We start from the raw sequence: 22,575 nt of genomic DNA, 5'->3' as shown, positions 1-22,575 counted from the left end.
TTGTGTGAATTCATTGGAGTATGAACCTTCATCATGTTCTGTGTGTCTCAGCCTTCTGGGTGGACTGAAAAGAAATGTCCCTGTATACATGATTACCCTTGTCAGATGTATTTTACCCTGTCAGCCACACCACCTGACTTTATGTCACCTTATGTGGTTTATTTTTCCATACATGAACTGCTGCAAACCTGTTTTTCCCTTGTATGCAATCACAGTATCAAACTTCATCAACTGGTGTGTCACAAGTTCCTCGGTTGGTGTGTATAAAAGTGCCCCTGCCATCATGAAACAAGAATTGCCCAAAACAAAAGTATTTGCAATAAAAATAACCACATTTGTCTTTCCTTGAATAATCTTAGGTTTAGTGCTTGAAATTTTCATCGTCATAAAAATCTTTTTTCAATTTCATAAGGATTTTTCTTAGATAGACCAATGTCAAACCATCTGACAAGTTAGATAGAATTATAACTTTATTTCTGAAGTGTCCATACATTTCAAATTTTTATTTCTACTTTTAGAACAAAACATGAATCGTCTACCTAGTTTGGTTGCGTAAATAAATACTTGTTTTAAGATGTGAAAAGGAATTCCACTGAATTCTTTTTTTTATCCCATTTGAAATGTATTTTTTGTGCGTAAAATCTCTTAAGAGTTTGTACCCAAACCGATATGTGCTTTTGTACCCAGAAAAATTTTGTATTACAGTTTTGTAGTTTCAAAGATACCCATTACTTTTTGTATGAAAAAGTTAATTTATTTAACATTCGTGTCAAAACACTACAATTAACTTACAGTTTAACATTATACTGGCTTCTTCTTCAGTGAAAAGAATTTGTTACTTTCCGATCACAATCAATCAATTTGAGTAAGGATAAGATTTTTTACTTATCCTGCATTACTCCTTAATGCATATTACTGCTTGTACAGAGAAAAGAGCTGTGTGAGGGTCTTTGCTTGAAGAAGTTGCTCCAACTAGCTGATGGGCCAACCCATCACGCAGCTCCCACGTGACCAAAGGACATGACGTCACGGATCCTTACATTACTCTTGTCACTTGCTGAGAGAAGACCTGTTTTTTGTTGTAGCATAAACTGATTCAAACCCTCACGTGTTTGCTATCTGAGTTAATGTTTTTTGTCTTTGTGTTGTGCCTACGGTTTGTATTTTGTACATTCTATGTTTGATAAACATGTGCATAACGTTATTAGACACTTACTGGCGTTTTCTCAAATGAAAACATAATGCCAGGTGTGTTGTTGTTCCAAGTAGCCATCTTAAATATTTTACGTAGCCAGCAGTTAGTGAACTGGTTTCAGTGGTTTGCGTTCTATATTCTTTTTGCTTGGTACCCCACGATTGGTGTATCCTCGCAAGTATTGTTTGTTTTGTTGTATGTTGTCTTACGTTTGTCATAATATTTGTTTCATAAACCCACCCAGTCGGATAAACAAATTATAGCATACATAATCTGGCGGGGACGCATTGTGATTTTACACTGCTTCATTGCAGATATCATGCCCTCCTGCTCAAAGTGCCGGCGTAATATGTCGTCGTGGGATCCCCACCCCCTTTGCCTTAATTGTACATCTCAATGCCTCCAGGGTCACCGATGCAAAGACTGTTTACTGCTTTCACCCACAGCTTTCAGTCAGTACCTCCGTGTGTGTAAGTAACGCAGAACACAGCAGGCCAGGAAACACCGGTGCACGATGTCAGAGATCGGCCATCTCAGATGACTTCCTCCCGACCTCAACTGCTACCTTAATGTCGGACCCCACGGTCGCAGTCTCCACCCAGAGCACTTTGACAACCACAACAGCGTCTATCTTTACGGCAGCGACCACCTTGACGCCCAGCGTGGCGCTCACTTACCAGACAGCGCCTATACTATCCCCCAGACAGACGCTCGGTCTCCCACAGACGCCCACCATAGACGCCTCTCTCCTCCAGTACATTCAGTACTTACAGGCCAGACAGCCGTCGATGCCAGTGCCTTTACAGACGCCTCTACAAGCGCCTCCTATAGCACCTCTGCAGACGCCTCCTCGTTTCAGCTGGCGCCTATCTACACAGCGCCTATACAGACGCGCCTCTGCCTCCGCCGCGTCGGCCAACCTCACAGACGCCTTCTATCTCTCGTCACTCCGTGGACTCGGCTTCCCCATGTACGTCTTCACGTTGGAGTGACAGCAGATCTTATTGACAGGGTCATAGATCTAGGAGCCGCTCCCAAGTTCACAGATGCTCCAGTGGCTATCGATCCGACTCCTTGGAGGGCGCCTTTATCCCTTGCTATGACGACACCCCTGGCGAATCCAACCTGGGTTTTGACCAAGTCACAGACTGGTTGGCAGACAGACTGGAGGCAATCACCTCTCGCCCGGCCTAGAGGTCACCAACATCATCCGACACGGAAACAAGCTGACGCTTATGGACGGCCCGCCACTTACGTCTTCCCCCATAGTGGACACATACCCTCCAGCTAATGAGCCGGAACATCACAGCACTGCTAGACAAGAAAGAGGTTGTACACGTCCCAGCCATAACACCGGGGGCTTCTACTCACCTGTCTTCCTTGTCCCCTAGAAGGACTGGGCCAAACACAGGATGATCCACAACCTCGCCGCTTTCAACAAATGCTACCTGGCGCGTCCACCTTATTTCAGGATGACCATGCTCAGGCTACTGCGATCCCGGATCCAGGCACAGGAGGCACTCATCAGTCTGGATATCGAGGACGCCTACCTACATGTTCCTATAGATCCCGACAACCGGAAATATCTCCGCTTCATCTTCATGGGAGTCCATTATCAATGGGCGGTCCTCCCATTTGGAATTTCTTCGGCCCAGTGGCTATTCACACGGCTTACCAAGCCGATAGCCTCGTACCTCCATTGCTGGGACATCGAGTTCGAGGCGTACATAGACAACTGCCTGCTGGACCATCGGGACACTGTCACTCTACTCCGCCACAGGGACTTTACCCTCCGGCTCCTACACCAGCCGGGGTGGAAGATCAACCTCAGGAAATCAGGAAATGTATATCAGTTCAGATTCTGCGTATCATCTCATATTTGTCATTATTTGCAGTGTTTGTTGCCTTTGTTCAACTCAACAAATCGTGAGTTAGGCCACGCCCAAATGTGTCACTGATGTTGGTCGGCATGTCAATGTGTCTAAAAGTGTATCAAACAAATCATTTGCAAACTCTATAAAAATGTGCCATTTTTTTACAAAGATTTATACATCCGTGTCAATAATTCTTGAAAATTAAGTTAGATGGCACAAAAGTATTGTTAAAGCTTAGGGGATCACTATGCATGTGGAGTTGTTTGTTTACCGCCGTTGCCATGACCATACAAATTCCATCCCATCGATGATGTTACGATTCAGATTGTTTTTGTTAATAATTAATTACATTGAAATTAGCTAATTTTTAGAAATTAAGGAACTTGAGTGTTTTCCTTTTGTAAACAAACAAAATATTATGATCGTATAAAGAAAATATCAGACTGCAACGTGAAGTGCCAAAAGTCAACAACGGACGTTTCTGGTAGTTGTGTGCAGATAAATTTGGTCGATACTTTCTTTCAAGGTAAATAAACTACGGAAAGTTTTAATGTTTTGCAAACTGAGCATTTATGCATACCATACATAACTTAAAGTATATGCAAAGCCTACTAGTTAAACAGTTGTAGCGAGTTTCATTTGGGGGTGTCCTTCGACTATGAGCCTGTCAAATGGGTTCGACAGTAGCATTTAGAGCATTTAAGGACATGGTATGACTACATGGATTCATGTTGGGTTCTGTCAATCCAGATAGTACCACTCCGGGCCAAATCGTCCAGACCATTAAAGGACAAGGTATGACTACATGGATTCATGTTGGTCTCTTTCAATCCAGATAGTACCACTCCGGGCCAAATCGTCTAGACCATTAAAGGACAATTTGTGTAGTAACAAAAAAAAAATAGGATTCATGAAAATATTTATTAATAACATTGGCAATATATTAGGGGCTACTCGGTTGCTACATAAAAAGACATGTAGAAAATATATGTTATCACTGCACAAAAAAAAATATGGAATTTACATGGTATGACTGCATGGTTTCATGTCGCTCATGATATCAATCACTGGATTCTCTGGTCAATTCGATTATTTACAGAACGCTGGAATATTACTGAGTGATGTGTTAAGCAACAAATAAACAAACAAACTTCAGCTTTACTGGTGCCTTTTGCTATTTTGAAATTTCTGTAAATTTTATTTTCTTATATTTCCATGAGAACAATTTTGCCTTAGTCTCAAATGTGGTTTGGGTTTGTTTCCAAAGCCATAACTTGAAATTTTTTCACCATTTTTCAGCAAATTGCATACAGGCATTGCTCATCCATTTAACTGGTGCCTTTTGCTATTTTGAAATTTTTCAACGTTGTATTTTGTTACATTTCAATGGTACCATTTGGAACCAGTCTCAAACAACTCAAGGCTTCACTTCCAAAGCTATTACTCTCAAACTAGTGAATATTTTGGCATGAAACTGTGCAGCGACCACATGCTCAACTATTGCCTTTAATATATATATTTATTTTTTTTAATAATTTTTTTATTTCTTGTGATTCCATTGAAACAATTTGGAAATTCTTCCTAACTAGTCTTTCTCCTAAGCATAAAGCTACTGATAGTTCATTGTGGATACATCTACTTGCACAATACAATCTATCATCCAAACTGCTGTTATTAGTTCAATAGTCTTATCTCCCATAAGGAGTCAATGTGGCATCAACTGAATGCTGCTTCATAAATGCGTTAATCAGAATCTGCACTGATACACGTTTACAGTAATAACTGAAACTAATGTGTGTGTGTGGCAGGGGGGCATATGTTTTTTTTATGAATCAAAAACATATTCTTTTGAATTACCATGTTTTTGTTTAAGTCCCCAATTCTTGCTTCGATACACTTCCCATGTATATTCTCAAAAAACCTGAACAAATATATGCTACGAATAGTTACATTTATTGCTCAGAAAATGCTGCACAATGTAACATCACAATTTTGCTTTGTTTACATTTTCAAACAAGTTTGGTTTTCAAAGCTCAACATTTGTTTTCCCAAGTGATTTATTTTACCTTGACCTTAACCTTGACCCTTGTATTAGTGACAGAGATAATATGTCATTTGACTCTAATTTGTGTGTCAAATTCAGCGATGTATGTGTCATAGCTGAGTGTCAAATATATGTGATGTAATAGGCATCCCAAAAGCAGCATGTTGATAAAACCCAAACATTTGTCATCACAAATGGAATGTTTTTGTAATTGAGTTCCATCCGAAATATCCAACATTTTTATTTCAAAACATACATGGAATTTTGCTGTGAAAGTGGTGATTTCATAAAATGGAAGCATTAGTGGTATTTTCAATGTTACTAAATTTTAATATTGTCCTATCCCACACTTTGCATTTCTCCTTCTTCTTTCGATCCTATGTGGAAACGTGCTTGAACAAAAATTTCCAGCTTCTAAAAACAATTCACCTGAACACATCCTAGCGTCACCATGGTCACCACCCACACAAATGGATCACCTATACAAGTACGTGTATATAAATATAAATACACAATTTAATGTAAACAATTTAAACTTATCCTACCTCACACTGCATGTATCCCACAGTCAAAATATTGAATTTACCACTGTGAGAAGGGACTTCTGTATAGTTACAGCATTGAGTTGGCTGTGTGTATCGTTTAGATGAATGGGGGGGTCTGTATAGTTACATCATAAAATGGTTATATCCTAGAGTGGTCTGTGTGTTGTAGGAAGGGCATTCACTTGAATATCAGTACATGTAAGTATTATTTTCACAGATAATATCACAAGACGAAGCTGACAGAAGAGGGAAGGTGTATGACAAATACATGTGCAGCTTTCTCTTTAACCTCAACAATGGTGAGTTTTACATTCAATCATAACAATAGATAATCCTAAACTCTAATCAATCAGTACTCAGTATCAGACTGATTGATCAATACTAAGTATAAAAAATACCCTACCTCTATTAACTTGAACGCATAATTCAAAAAAGGGATGCATGTATTTATCAAAAATTGAGCACTAGAAAACGAACTACTCACTGCTTTAGTACCCAATAGATAATGATACAAAAATACGGGTCACAAATGAGTAGATCAGCCTCGGTGAGAGAGAGAGTCACCAGTTTGTGTATCATTTAGTGGGCTTAGGAGAGAGTTTGTAATGCTAGCTAAGGTGTGATTGGTGTGTTCGTTGCTGAACACTTCGGGTTTTGTGTTTAGTTTTAGCTTGTTTCGTTTGTGGTTAGTTATGTAGCCCAGCATGTGATGTGATATTGGGGTTAAGGGCTGGTGTTTACTGGCAACCGCTTGGTGTTTTGGGCTTATGTTTGATAAGGTTCAGGCCCAGAAGTTTACAGTTAATTGTTCGCGGCGTAGATCCAGGGGGATTTCGCTTGTAGTGTTGTAAGGGGACCGTGCCATACTGTGTCTTAGTAATTATTTTTAGTGCTTGGTATTGGATGGAATTTAATTTTTTATTTAGTGTGTTGTTAGGGTATTACGAATTATTATAGATTTTCAAAAACACATGTAGGTAGGGAGAATGATGGGTGTTTAGATCCTTTGTGCATCTTATTACCAGGCTTTTAATGTGGGCATCCCACTTGATATGCTCATCAAAGATAAGTCCTAAGAATTTGGTTTGTTTTTGGAATTTGGGTAGTTGGGCACATATTTTTGTTTGAATACTTCTCCAGTGGTTTTTTTTGGCGTTTAACGAGAAGCCCCATTCATGTGTGGACTTTATGTAGTGCCTGCTGGAGTAGTGTTTGTGCCATGTTTATGCTTCTGGTGCGGACCCAGAGGGCAAATGTTGTGACTTTATGGGAGATTCCGTCGAAGAGGTCATTTATCGTTATATTATGATATCTGGGTCACCCTGATATAGCCAGTTCCAGTGCACAATCTGACATCGTCCATGCTGAACGTTATGATATTATTATCCAACTTATGATAATCATTATGCATTATGTGAGGGTTGCCATTGATGACATAAGTACTGTAACCTTAAATGCTAACTGTATTTTTAATCATGACACAGTCATCACAGACTTGAGATTTTATTTATTGAGACAAGTTTATGTATGTGTTTCAACTTTGAAACATTTATGGGACCAGGGTGCTTAGTAGGCTGGGACGATACATCAACTGCACGATCCGATATGTATCACAATACCTTTCTCACGATACTTGCATGTGCTCTTATCTGTGGCCTGTCATCTTTTTCATTGACAGCTAGGATTGCCAAATATCTGGCACACTGACACTTTGCAGTTGTCTGTGTTAAGTATGGCAAAACAGACAAAACTATTTACGTTTTCACTATTAACTGTCACAACAAAGTAGTGTTTAGTGTAACAGGTATTCAACATTTAAGGTAAGAATCAATATTTTATACTTTTAGTGTGCGGCTGTGATACGATACTTGTATCAAGAAGCAAAAACTAGTGCTTAGTGTGGAAATACTTAACAGACTGTTGTTCTTAACATGGAGACATAGATACAAGATAACTCCTGCATTGTCATAAGAACTGTATGTGTGAAGACGTACCTTCATCCAAGTCGCTGACTTTATTGAATTTGTTTGAATCTAGATTTCGTGGTGGATGCTACAAGAAAAGGCAACAAGATAAGATTTGCCAACCATTCCATCAATCCCAATTGCTATGCTAAGGTGATGATGGTTAATGGAGACCATCGTATTGGCATATTTGCTAAGCGCCCGATACAGGCTGGTGAAGAACTCTTCTTTGATTATAGGTATGTGTCCTCATTACCATGTTTAGCTCACTTGTGGTTTGTGCCTAATCCTCTCCAGTCCTGAAAACATGATAGCTGTCATTCTTTGTGTGTTCTTTAATACCTCACTCACCAATATTCCAACCATATCATGGTGGCCTGTAAATAATAAAGTTTGGACCAGATGATCCAGTGATTGATATTATGAGTCATGATCCATAATGCTCATGACGTCAGTCACTGGATTGAGTGATCCAGACCCTTATTATTTTCATACTGCAATCATAAACTGTAAATTAGTAATTTTTGGTAGCAGGAAAGTACTGCAAAATTTGTGAGCGTCACACACTCACAATAGTTTAATGATGTAGATACTTGTGCAGACCCAACAACAAGCAAAAAGGAGGCATATTTCTTGAATTCACTTTCACACATGTGGTCAAGCTAGCCAGAACATGATTAAACAAAAATCCCTTGCATCCTGTTTCCCCAATTACACATGGTCACTTAGTGTTAATAGTCAAATTAGTTGTTGACATAACCTCGAGTAATCCAGACACCAGCCAGTCTCTTCATTCGATAAACAAGCTTCCCCAACCTCCCATGTCAACTGTATCAACAGTTTAAAAATCACTGACTGACACTGAGTTAGCATTTCCTAATGCCGCTTCCTACTGATCACATAGAACACCTGCAGCAGTAGCTTTCATATTTTGTAATGTTAATAGGGTGTTGCAAAACTTTCCAGACTCAGTTAAGGGTATTGTTGGCCACTTGAGTAATTTCATGGTGCAAAATTTTCCAGATTTACAGTAGATAGGAATAATGCTGAGTGCAGCATTAAACAACAAACAAAATCGTTGGATGGCATTTTAAAGTGATACACATAAGGAAGAGAATTTATGGATGTCAACTTCTTTATTTTGAGGGACAGACGTTTCAGAATATATACTTACTCTTTCATCAGGTGAATAAATGCTATGACTGCAAGAACAAATATGTGTACCTGTGAGAACAACAAAAATAATAAGAGAACAAAGGTGGAAACTAACAAAGGAAGCAAACAGTTAATTGGCACTGATAGGTGATTAGCAATAGACAAATGGAAGCCAACATTTAACAGTTAATTAGTGCTGTTTGGTGATAGCGATGGAAGCCAGCTAGACTTACATTATCACTGATAGGTATAATAGACAATGGGCAAACGGGAGGCAGGGGGTAACTATAGCAGTGATTGGTAATAGAAGCCATCTGGATAATTTGGACAGACAATAATCAAATTAGTAAGTCCCAAGCACTGGGCGGATAGGTTCCCTGGTCACGGTTTATGGTAGGTTGGTGATAACATTTTGAGCAATTGAGTTTTTACCCGAAGGTTTTTATTTTAATTGGGTTATTACATTTTTCATTGGGTAACCAATACCTTTTCACTCGTCTATTCATCACTCTATTGGGTTTTTGAGATTTCCAAATAAAAAAATGAAGTAATGTTTTAGATGTATACAAGGGTTCTTAATATAGTCTTGACTCAGAAAGTAAATAAGCTCGAAATTGTGTTTCGGAAATTAGCTCTGTTGTATGCATGCTCAAATCGCTTCATTGGGTATTTATGCTACTATTTTCAAACAGTTGAGTTAATGCCTGCATTTCTGTACGCAAGTTAATTGAAAGTAATTGGGTTTTGGATAGTTTTGGGGGGCATTTTATGCAAATACGTAGCTTACCTGTAGCTCACCTGTAGCTCTGATTACCTATCAGTGCTAATTACCCCCAGCCTCTGTTTGCCCATTGTCTGTTACCTATCAGTGCTAATTACCCCCAGCCTCTGTTTGCCCATTGTCTGTTACCTATCAGTGCTAATTACCCCCCTGCCTCTGTTTGCCCATTGTCTATTACCTATCAGTGCTAATTACCCTCAGCCTCCTGTTTGCCCATTGTCTATTACCTATCAGTGCTAATTACCCCCAGCCTCTGTTTGCCCATTGTCTGTTACCTATCAGTGCTAATTACCCCCCTGCCTCTGTTTGCCCATTGTCTATTACCTATCAGTGCTAATTACCCCCAGCCTCCTGTTTGCCCATTGTCTATTACCTATCAGTGCTAATTACCCCCAGCCTCTGTTTGCCCATTGTCTGTTACCTATCAGTGCTAATTACCCCCCTGCCTCTGTTTGCCCATTGTCTGTTACCTATCAGTGCTAATTACCCCCAGCCTCCTGTTTGCCCATTGTCTATTACCTATCAGTGCTAATTACCCCCAGCCTCCTGTTTGCCCATTGTCTATTACCTATCAGTGCTAATTACCCCCAGCCTCCTGTTTGCCCATTGTCTATTACCTATCAGTGCTAATTACCCCCAGCCTCCTGTTTGCCCATTGTCTATTACCTATCAGTGCTAATTACCCCCAGCCTCCTGTTTGCCCATTGTCTATTACCTATCAGTGCTAATTACCCCCAGCCTCCTGTTTGCCCATTGTCTATTACCTATCAGTGCTAATTACCCCCAGCCTCCTGTTTGCCCATTGTCTATTACCTATCAGTGCTAATTACCCCCAGCCTCTGTTTGCCCATTGTCTATTACCTATCAGTGCTAATTACCCCCAGCCTCTGTTTGCCCATTGTCTATTACCTATCAGTGCTAATTACCCCCAGCCTCCTGTTTGCCCATTGTCTATTACCTATCAGTTCTAATTAACCCCAGCCTCCTGTTTGCCCATTGTCTATTACCTATCAGTGCTAATTACCCCCAGCCTCCTGTTTGCCCATTGTCTATTACCTATCAGTGCTAATTACCCCCAGCCTCTGTTTGCCCATTGTCTGTTACCTATCAGTGCTAATTACCCCCTGCCTCCCGTTTGCCCATTGTCTATTACCTATCAGTGCTAATTACCCCCAGCCTCCCGTTGCCCATTGTCTATTACCTATCAGTGCTAATTACCCCCAGCCTCCCGTTTGCCCATTGTCTATTACCTATCAGTGCTAATTACCCCCTGCCTCCCGTTTGCCCATTGTCTATTACCTATCAGTGCTAATTACCCCCCTGCCTCTGTTTGCCCATTTTCTGTTACCTATCAGTGCTAATTACCCCCTGCCTCCCGTTTGCCCATTGTCTATTACCTATCAGTGATAACTCTTTCAACACCAGTCAACCAGAAGTGTTTACTGCTGGGACACCGAGTTCCCAGAGGCTCTTGTGTGATAGATGAAGCCAACATTTATCAAAGAAAATACCTGCTTGTAAAATATATTTGCTACTACATGTTATACACCATTTGAAAGGTCTGATCCTATGGTTCATAAATATGAAAGTTATGTTTTTCACATTATTTAAAATAATGCATTTACAACTTAATTAAATTCGTTGTAAATAAAAAATGTACGCTAACACGTTGTTAACATCCAGATTAAGGACCAAAGAAGCGAAAACTTGACGATTTTCGGCAAATATATGATTTCATAATATCCTCGTACCTATTTCTATTTTATTTTCATTGTTTACGTTATTGGAAAATCATTTTAAAAAGAATTATAAATAGTCTCTGTCATCACCCATTTCCCGATAACAGCGACTGTCCGCTCAGTAAAATGAAGAAATACCCCAGTTTTCGAGGTTTCGTATGAATAACACGTTCGTCGAAGAATGGCATATGACACATCGCTGGAAAGCTTATTCCTTCATCTACACGCTCGTAACATCGACTGGGTTTTTTCCGTAGTTATAACAAGCGATTTCATTGGATTAAAATTGGTTTCTAATGACGCTTTCTTGCTGAAATCTGCTACAAGTTTCGTGATTGGTCAATTTTGAGCACGTGACCTAAGGCAGTCAATCAAATTACAGCTGTGATACCAAGCTCGTGTTCGATAAATTACAGAAGTTTGCGAAAGAATTTTGTTAAATCGTGTTATTCTGAACGTTTTGAGCAGGAAATCACGATAGATATTAAAAATATGGAACTTCGTGAATGTATCGTGCTAGGTTACGAGCTGTGACAAAGATTTTTCATGCATATATTTTTGCATTAAACATCGTGTCCGAGCCGAGAATTCAAGGCGACGAAAGCCGAGATGTCATTTGACTTACATTACACGCGATCGCACGAAAAGATGAAAATAATAATTTAGATGTAAGTTTGATTACTTTTAGATATATTTTTGTTGATTTTATATATTACTTTGTATAATATATTTAAAGATTTGTTTAAAACGTCTTTATTTTCCTATTTGACGTGTTCGATGTGGACCCGTTGTCGAAATGTGTGTCCGAGAATTTTATTTTCAATAAAATCGCGGGAAATAGTGAATAATTTTTTAATTAAACGATAAAAAAATTTAAATTGAAATGGAATATGTATTTCAGACATTGTGAAATGTCATAGATTTAATAAATGAATGATATTACAGGTAGGTCCATAAAAATATAGTACTATTTTGACGTGACTACGGCTTGGCCGGATAACCGGCCTGCGGTGTCTGGGGACTCGATGCTTCTTGGCCGGATAACCGGCCTACGGTGTTGAAAGAGCTAATTACCCCCCTGCCTCTGTTTGCCCATTGTCTATTACCTATCAGTGCTAATTACCCCCTGCCTCCTGTTTGCCCATTGTCTATTACCTATCAGTGCTAATTACCCCCCAGCCTCCTGTTTGCCCATTGTCTATTACCTATCAGTGCTAATTACCCCCAGCCTCTGTTTGCCCATTGTCTATTACCTAACAGTGCTAATTACCCCCAGCCTCCCGTTTGCCCATTGTCTATTACCTAACAGTGCTAATTACCCCCAGCCTCCTGTTTGCCCATTGTCTATTACCTATCAGTGCTAATTACCCCCAGCCTCTGTTTGCCCATTGTCTATTACCTATCAGTGCTAATTACCCCCTGCCTCCCGTTTGCCCATTGTCTATTACCTATCAGTGCTAATTACCCCCTGCCTCCCGTTTGCCCATTGTCTATTACCTATCAGTGCTAATTACCCCCTGCCTCCCGTTTGCCCATTGTCTATTACCTATCAGTGCTAATTACCCCCAGCCTCCCGTTTGCCCATTGTCTATTACCTATCAGTGCTAATTACCCCCAGCCTCCCGTTTGCCCATTGTCTATTACCTATCAGTGCTAATTACCCCCAGCCTCCCGTTTGCCAATTGTCTATTACCTATCAGTGATAATGTTAGTCCTGGCTTCGAGTTGTCCCTCACTATCACCTATCAGTGCCAATTAACTTGTTCAGTTTCCACCTTTGTTATCTTATTACTTTTGTTCTTACAAGTCCATATGTATATATATATGTTCTCTGCTTCTCTTTGTTCACCTAATGAATGAGTAAGTATGTACTCTTAAATGTTGTGGACCTTGTTATAAAGAAGTTGACATCCATAAATTCTCTTCCTTAACAAACACTATGACACCAAGAAAACACATATTATCTTGCTGGAATCACTTTTGATTTGTATAAATATATCATGAAGAGCAATTTTTCATTTAGATACATTATTGTGGATATAACTGAAATGGTAAATGACATTTTTATCTAAGCTAAGGCGCACATGGTAAATAGATAGTACCTGTAACATAAGTAGAAAAAACACATGGTTGCCCTGCAGACATTTTAGACCTCTTTGACTTGACCATGCAGTCTCATTCTCACAGCCAAGTGTTTTAGTCCCAAAAATTTAACTTCCCTGCCTTTGATCAAAGTACAGTTTTTATTCCATCAGCTATGTTGTCTATCTATCAGGAGTTCTTATCTGTCTATCAGCTGTTGTCTATCAGCTATGTTATCTATCAGCTCTGTGTTATCTGTCTATCAGCAATGTTATCTATCATCTGTGTTGTCCATCTATCAGCTATTTTATCTATCTATCAGCTGTGTTGTCTATCTATCAGCTATTTTATCTATCTATCAGCTATGTTGTCTATCAGCTATGTTATCTATCAGCTGTGTTGTCTATCTATCAGCTATGTTGTCTATCAGCTGTGTTATCTATCAGCTGTGTTGTCTATCAGCTATGTTATCTATCAGCTGTGTTGTCTATCAGCTATGTTATCTATCAGCTGTGTTGTCTATCTATCAGCTGTGTTGTCTATCTATCAGCTATGTTGTCTATCTATCAGCTGTTGCGTCAGACCTGCTGAATTAGTAAACCCTAATTTTTCAAGACTGAAATAGTTTTGGCCCAGTTAAATATGTTATGTAAATTGAGTTGTTTACAGTTGATAGATCATGGAAAGGTTGTTATACATCAGTAGCCCCAACTGATAATTGTAGCAAGGCCAGTGAGTTGTGAAAAGGACCCACTAACAATTTGACAATCTTGGGGTTTTTTGGTCTAAAGTACTCTTTTAATTTGTGAAATAGATAACACATATAGATGGAAAGATCTTTTGTAGTGTTTAGGGTTGGTATCAAAATATTGACAAATGCTTTGCACATTTTACTTTTCAGATATGGACCAACTGAACAGCTGAAATTTGTTGGAATTGAAAGGGACACAGAAATTGTTTGATTCCAGCTGTTCCTAAGAAAGGAATGAGTGGTGATAAATGAATTGGAGACATTGATTTCGAATTTTAATTGACTTAGACTCTGTTCTTGTCCCAATGAAATAGCTATGCTGGGAATTGTCCTTTCTGTTGTTTAAGCCTGTTGTCTTTAAGCTGGCCCTTGAAATACGAACTGCACTGAATTAATCAACCACTGGTGATTTTTACAAAGGTTCGATGGTCAAGGTCAGCAGAAATGTTAATCAAGTTGAATTTTTACTTATCCTGCATTACTCCTTAATGCATTCACTGTTTACCTTACAACAAAATGACAGTGCTCAGCGATGGTCTTGGGTGAAAAAAGATGTTTCTGTTTACAACTCCAACTTTTTGCATGGACCATCGCTGCTGTCAAGTGCCCTTGATGACAAGTCACTTTCCTCACATCACTGCCTGTCTCGTAACAGCAAAGACGTCTCTTGGCTGAGCTCATCAAATTGGATTTTTTTAGACCCTTAGCTTCGGCTGTTACTCTAAATTATATCTGTGATGGGTGATGTATTCTTTTCATATTACCTTCGGGCAGTCGGGTAGCCTCGTGGTTAAAGCGTTTGCTTGACACGCCGAAGACCCGGGTTCGATTCCTGACATGGGTACCATGTGTGAAGCCCATTTCTGGTGTCCCCCACCGTGATATTGCTGGAATATTGCTAAAAGCGGCGTAAAGCCATTCTCACTCACTCATATTACCTTCACTATTTTGTGTATTAATATGGGGGTGATTTTAGTGTACAAAGACTTTCCCGCCATTTTGAATTTGTGTTACAATTGTTTATCTGCAGGGGTGGTCAAATTGTTTGCAATTCTTAGCTACATATATATAATTTTTTTATGTGTTTTTAAATACTGGTAGCTTTGGCGTTACATAGAGTTTGCATGTATCATTTCATTGTGTACACTTTCAATTCGTAACATATTTTCCCATAGATAATGGTATAATTTTATGGCAATTTTTCAACTCTCTATTTGCATAACATATGCTTGCGCTGTGTACTAAAACCTTCCTCATCCATGCTGTTAGGCTTGCACACAGATTTGCTCTCCAAACTTTAGATGTAATTTTTGTTCATCTCTCTCACCAAGCTATTTATAGACAGGTTACTCACAAACGAATTTTGCAGCAGTCCCGTCGTGTTGCGAGGAAGATTGTCACAGCCTGTCATAACTACGCAACCATTATCTTCAGTTGGTAATATGGATTCGGTAAAAGTGACTGCAGACATTCAACCTCCTCCAAATTCAACATTGTGGGGGACACTGTGAGTTTAGTACCTACCTCTAATTTTTAGGAGTAAAGGGCTTCCAGTGCTACGGTCCCTGCAACCCCGGCGCCCATCTCACGTTGCTTCCCAACAAGCCCGTCTACGATAACATCAGCCTCAGGGCGACGCATGATCAGCTAAGTGCTGTTCCACCTACTTATTCGGCTGAGCAGCAGTTGTATGCTCAGCTGTCAGCATACACTCTTGTCAGTGGCAAATGTTGCAGGGATTGCGCACATCAGTCGCCAAGACCTGTATACAGCTATCAATCTGGCACATTGACAAGCTAGAGTTTCGAAACGCACATTCTGACCATCTCACATAGGCAGGAGCAGCTACAGTCCACCCAACTCACAATATCCACCGACAACAGTACGGTGGTGTGGTGCCTGCGCAATCAAGAGACAACTCACTCACCTCCTTCTGTAGCAGACATTCAGGTTCTTTCATCTAGTGGGGTGATCAGGTAGCCAAGTGGTTAAAGCGTTAGCTTGTCATGTCGAAGTCCCGGGTTCGATTCCCGACATGGGTACAACGTGTGAAGCCCATTTCTGGTGTCCCCAGCCAAGATATTGTTGGAATATTGCTTAAAGCGGCTTAAAACCATACTCACTCACTCTTTCATCGAGTGGATCATCTGGGACTAAAATTCATAGTCCAGCACATCCCCTGGTGTTGGAACATCCTGACCAACGACCTATTCCAGCCAGACAGACACGTGGTTCCCATGGAGTGGAAACTTCACTACGTGGCGTTCCAACTGGTGATTGGACAACCAAACATTGACCTGTTTGAGATGCACCAAAACCACTATGAGGTATGTCTCCCGCTCCCAGATCTGCTGGTTTGGCCCCCTGGGAAGGGCTAAAAGCGTACATTTTTTCGCCTCTTGTATTACTAGTATGATACTAAAGTATGATACTAAAGTACTGTTGGAAATGCTAGAAAACTGCTTTTTGCCTGTTAAAAAAGGATATAATTTTTCACAGGCTTTTGTTATTGAAATATCGAGTAACTACCGATTGCCCTACCTGTGGTTTGAAGTATTTCAGTCACAAGGAATCCTATCAACAAGTTTACAGGAGACAAAAAAAGGAAGTTCACATTTATTGAGTCCAATGATGACAGTCTGAAACGGACTAAAGAAATATGCGCGCGTGACTCCGTTATAATGATAATAATGTAGTTTTCATAAAACATCTAATCCACACACAAAAATCATTTTGAGAAAATTCTAGATGTGCATCTTCTAAAATGACAAAATGATGCTGCATTGTTGTTTTTTGTTAACATTGTTCCCATGATGCATGTTTCATTACACTTGCATAGCCATAACCATGGTACATGATATGGAGTCTGAACTGGGAAATGTATACAAGTTCTTCACACTTTAGAGAGATAGAGGGAAACCATGTATTAATTTAGAAATACAGGCCCTACTACGCTCCTTCAGGCTTGACGATCAGAATACCCTGCATGGGATTGGAATGCAGTACTTCGAGGTTTGCGCGGGCCTACCTTCAAGCCCCTCAACGCATCCTCATTTTATGACCTCACCAAGGAAACAATACTTTTCTTGGCATAAGCCATTGTGGTGCAGGTGAGCGATTTACAATGCAATTGACATCACTCGGGTCCGTTTTGAGCATTGTACGCACGGAGCAGTACATTTCGGGTTGTGCTGGGATTTTATAGCAAAGATCAACTACTAGGCCATCCTGATGGTTCCTTAACTATCCCACCAATTTCTACGATTGTGATTGAGTTAAAGATGAGGGTAATCTCCTCTTGTGCCCGGTGCGCGCCCTTCAAGTTTTCATCCACCGCTCCAAAACTAGGCGTGATTCAAGGAAATGGTTGTTCATACCTGTATCCCTTACGTCCACGACCCAGGTTTAGTCGCAGCACCATATATCTATGGTTATCCTTCAGGCTTATGAAATCGCCTAACTTGATCCACCGAATAATCCTCACCAGATCAAGGCGTTAGCCTCTACCATGGCATTACATAGTAATTGTTCCATTAAAACGATCATGGAAGGATGCTTTTTTAGGTCCAACACAGTTGTCATTATCTTCGTGATGCTGCTCTTGAAGACATCAAAGGCGTGAACAGTTTTGGCCCTCTGGTAGTAGCCCTGGAGGTAACCAACCCTCCACACAAATAATGACCTTGCCCTATACAGAGCCAGTCTACTTCCCGTCGTATGAGACACGCCCAGTGGAAGAAATGAAGACACGTTTTTTTTTGTCCGGCTTTGGCTGGATGACACAGTAGGTAAAGATTTTAGCTTTCGCTGTCATCCTTATTACCAAGTGTGTACAGAAGTTACCCTTTATTTCCTATGTTCTTTCTGTAAATAAGATGGAACTAACCCTACTGTTACAGCGTTATTCTGTACTTTTTCTGCCTCACAGATTATTGATAAACATGAGTCATTTTGTTGGGGTGTGAATCATTGAGGTTTTGGACATCTGAAGGTATACCGTCCGATACAGATGCATTAAGGAGTAATGCAGGATAAGTAAAAAAAATTAGTAAAATCTCATTTGTTTTTACATTTGTATACTTATCCTGCATTAATAGGTCTAAGGACCCACCTGTCGCAGACTTGCCTCCCCGCTTTGGCTACAGAAACCTCAAAAGATTGTTTTTAAGCTTGGGCGACAGGCAGTGATGTGAGGAAGGTAACTTGCCGACAAGGTCACATGACAGCAGCTATGGTCCATGCAAAAAGCAAAAGTTGAAAACAGAAACTTTTTTTTTTCACCCAAGACCATCGCTGAGAGCTGTCTTTTGTTGTGGTAAGGTAAGCAGTGAATGCATTAAGGAGTATGGTGTCATAACTAGTAAAGTAAAGTCCTTGGCATGTACTTTCTCCAAATATGTACCTGCTTTGAAAAGGTCAAAGCCACTATTGAAAATGTTTTTTTCAGTTTGTTAAGGTACTAGCTTTTTCATTTACATTGAAACCTTTTATCTTGGTTCAATTCCTTCCACATCAGAGGTCAGTGGCCATTTGTCAAAGTCATGGTAAGAAGTAGTGGTATAACTGCCAGATACTTTGGTACAATTGCTCTAATGTTAGAGCAAGCTCAGAATAACAGAATAATAAAGTATGCTACCAACAAAATATAAGGTAACTGATGAAATCATATTTAAGGCGTAATGATGATAAATGTCTAAAATTCATTTCGGGCTGCCCACCATTCCGCATGAAGAGCTACCCCAAGCTTGGCCACGTTGGCGGGTGCTGGGTCTCTGGCGTACTCTCTGCCCGAGGATATCCTACAGATGCTCTATTGGGGACATGTCAGGGGACTTAGCGGGCCAGTCCAATGTCCGTGTGCCTTGTCGGAGATAATCAGTGACTACATGGGCAAGATGTGATCAGGCATTGTCATCTTGCAGTTCGAAGTTCCTACGAATAATTCTAGCGAATGGAACAATGATAGGACATATTGCTGGCCAGTCAAAAGTCCATTCACAATAACCAAATCAGTTCGCCTGTCATGTGTAGTATCACCCGACAAAAGAACACCACCATCCTCATACCGATCATGGTCAAGAATTGTTTTCTTGGCATACCGGTCGCAGCTATGCCGCCGCACGTCTGACATCTGTAAACATGGTGTAACACCATTGGCTCGCATTTGTCCCTGGTGTTGCCTAGCCCACCCCTATTTTTTCCGCCTGTGGTAAGCTGTTAGGGTCACATGCTTTCAGACGGGCTGCAAAGAGCCGATTTTTCATGATAGATGTTGAAATTCGCCTCCCTGTTATTGTACAGAATGCTTTATTGATTACAGGAGCAGATTTGAATCTATTGCGTAATGGGTCGATCTTGACTAACTGTTATTTTGTTAGGCTTTCAACTCCCAGGCAACATTCGGCAACTTGGGATATCTACACACACAGCTGTCATACCAACAATTCGCTTTTGTGTCTGATCATAGAGATACCTTCTCGGAGTCATTTTTAACAGCATTAATGATTGTGAGTTTGCTTATTGGTGCACACGCGCTTTGGCTTCTGTGTGCACGTGCAGCACATGGTGTTCATGCATATGTGAATTTTGATTGTGTTTAGATACTAGTTCCATTCAGTTCCAATGCCACGGTATTGTAAATGTACACCTCAACATTACCTACATTCATGTCAATAGTTCACTTATTTTTTTGTTAGTAAACATATGCAGGTATTCCTTATATTTTCACATCTATTGCTTGTAGTTGTTAGGTGATATATGATCTTTTGGATATACTTAACATTATGTTAATAAGTTGTCAAAACAGTTGAGGTAGCTGGCCTTCATATTTTGAGTAATAAATCAGGAATTGAAATTACCTCAGAAAAAAGACACAAGCCCATTTAATTCACTCACTCAGGGCACGTGGGATTTTGGTTCCTAGTCCTTATGAAATAAGAGGACTTTGTCCCATAAATACTTTGAAATATTAAGACAGAATGTATAGATCGGGTGAATTCAGAAATCACGTACATTATTCATTACGAGAAAGACTAGAGAGGTTGTGTCAAATGTCTATACAGAAATTTGACAGCTAGAATCAAGAGGATAATACATCATTTACAGGGAACATACAGGCACTACGGGCAAGTGCAATTATAATTTTATTGGCTTGAGGTAATTTCCACTAGCTTACATCCCTGATAAATTCAATACTTTTGTGTTGATATTGTAGGGGGAACCAAATAATACATCTTTGGCAATTGTTTATCACCATATGACTGATCTCAAGTAATAATGCTGGAAAATATGTTTGCACATGTTCCCTTTAATCTTGTCACCCAAAACAGAGTAACTAGGTCCAAGTCATAGTTTTAATACCATGAAATGTCTATCCAACATAAATACCAGTAAATGAACTATAAAATACTTCCGGAGATGTTTATCACAGATTTGTTTATTTTTACCTGAATGGACCTTCATTGTCAACCATCGTAAGGACTCATTTCATCATATTGTAACATGTCAGTGAACATATAAACATGACTATGTAATGTTTACAATAAAACTGTTGAAAGATATTGTTTTGGAGTATAGTTTTCTGTCAGCTGGTTTGATGTTTGTTAAGTCATTGATGAACTTTCACATGTGTCTCAGGTACCAACAAAGGATGTCTGCAAAACCATTGCAGTATTACCATCATATATCAAATAATTTTGCTTGACTGTTTCACTTCTTATACCAGTGAGTTTTCTCCACTTAAAAGCCAGCCCTTGGAGGTATGCCAGAATAAATATGCCTCTGTATGTACTTGTATTGTGTGTCCCTTAAATATCGCCAGAAATGTAACTAACAGTCTACAAGGAAAAGGTGATTAATCCCCTGGTGCATGAACTGGGTTTGGATTGACAGCTGTCACGAGAACTATACTTTATTCGTAATATTTGTAACTCATTGTGACAGACATTTATTCTCCCACCAAGACAGTGATCTATCATAGTGTCAGATACTTGTAATGCGTGTTTAGCTGATGTTAACTGAGAATGCAAGCATTGACACGTTTCATGGAAACTGAGAGGCTCAAAATATGTTTATACCATAGTAAGATACTGTCTGTAAATTGTGCAGTATTAAACTGAAATAGCTGCACCCAAAATACAACATTAATATTTACATGGGGTAAAACTGTCCTATAAATAGAGACAAGGGAGTCCAACTGCAGTTCCACGATGACCAAGGGTGAGTCTGCATTTCCCCAATGTCGGCAGTTACGCGTCAGTTTAGTCTTCCGTTTTCCACTGAAGAATCTATTCTACATACATTACATACAGTACAAGCACTAATGGATTCAAAAGCAACCTCACTAAAATCAAAGAAATATTTACCTTTGACATTCGTTTATTTCAACAAAAACACCCCTCGCTGTTAACACAACCGAATCACCAGCCATTTTGCATCTAATTGTGACGTCTCTTACTCCGATACCGTACGTCTCGGCGGAGACAACTGGCATGGATTGATGCTCACGGTTTCAGTCACCGACTTGTATTGTCCAGACGCGGGGAATTACACCAGCTGTCCCGATATAAGTCGAGCATTGCTGACTGCGCCGTTAAACGTGACAAATAATGCAAATTGTTTTTATCCATTTTATGTGAAGTTTTTGCCATTGGTTTAAACGTATAATGTACAAAAATACACGAAAATATACCACATTACACAACCAACTAACAGAAGACTCGTGAAGATAGGGGTAGAAGAGGTCTTCAGCAACCCATGCTTGCCGTAAGAGGCGACTAACGGGATTGGGTGGTCAGGCAAGCTGACTTGGTATTATGCCATGTCATCGTATCCCAGTTGCGTTGATCGATGCTCATGATGTCAATCACTGGATTGTCTGGTCCAGACTCGATTATTTACAGACCGCCATCAAATAGCTGGAATATTGCTGAGTGTGGCGTTAAACAACAAACAAATTAACAGAAACTACACCAGATGCTTCCTAAGCGTCCACCAAAATGGTAAGACGTTTAAGATCTGCATCAGGTTGGCCTTCCCACATTCTATGCCATGATATCATTTAAATATTGTTAAATACTACCCCAGAGGCGTGTCACACCTGCTCGAGCTGGAATCACTGCGTATGCATTCTTGCAGCTCTACATGCACCTCAAGTGAATGATCTGGATGTCACGGTCGATGTAACTCTTTACAGCAATCACGTTGAAGAACAAGTATGGTGAAAATAGCAACTTAGCAAATTTTAATACTTTAGGGCATGCTTAATCTCCAATGCCTGACCGAAATCGAATTTGAAAAACGGAAATTGCGTACAACAGACGATAAAAAAATGAAAAGCGAAGTCGTCAACCAAACGAAAACATCCGCCAAAATCTTGGTCCCATTTTTTGTCGCGCTGCTCGGTTTCAACGATCGCATGCCTTCCGTTGTCGACTCAGGAGATTA

The 22,575-nt window shown here is 39.9% G+C and overlaps 1 protein-coding gene across 1 annotated transcript in view; it reads left to right on the top strand.

The window, feature by feature from the left end:
- Positions 1–20,690, top strand: part of LOC124150131 (histone-lysine N-methyltransferase EZH2-like) — a 200,873-nt gene extending 180,183 nt beyond the window's left edge. Inside the window, exons 16-18 of the mRNA XM_046522056.2 lie at positions 5,876–5,957; positions 7,696–7,861; positions 14,281–20,690. Of these exons, the coding sequence (XP_046378012.1) occupies positions 5,876–5,957; positions 7,696–7,861; positions 14,281–14,341 (309 nt within the window). The 3' untranslated portion in view covers positions 14,342–20,690. The remainder of the gene's footprint in view (positions 1–5,875; positions 5,958–7,695; positions 7,862–14,280) is intronic.
- The last annotated feature ends 1,885 nt before the right edge of the window (positions 20,691–22,575 follow it).

Source organism: Haliotis rufescens, unplaced genomic scaffold (genome assembly GCF_023055435.1).
Source record: "Haliotis rufescens isolate VD_foot unplaced genomic scaffold, xgHalRufe1.0.p SCAF_4, whole genome shotgun sequence".
Classification (NCBI taxonomy): domain Eukaryota; kingdom Metazoa; phylum Mollusca; class Gastropoda; order Lepetellida; family Haliotidae; genus Haliotis; species Haliotis rufescens.
This window is presented reverse-complemented; position numbering and strand designations above follow the sequence as displayed.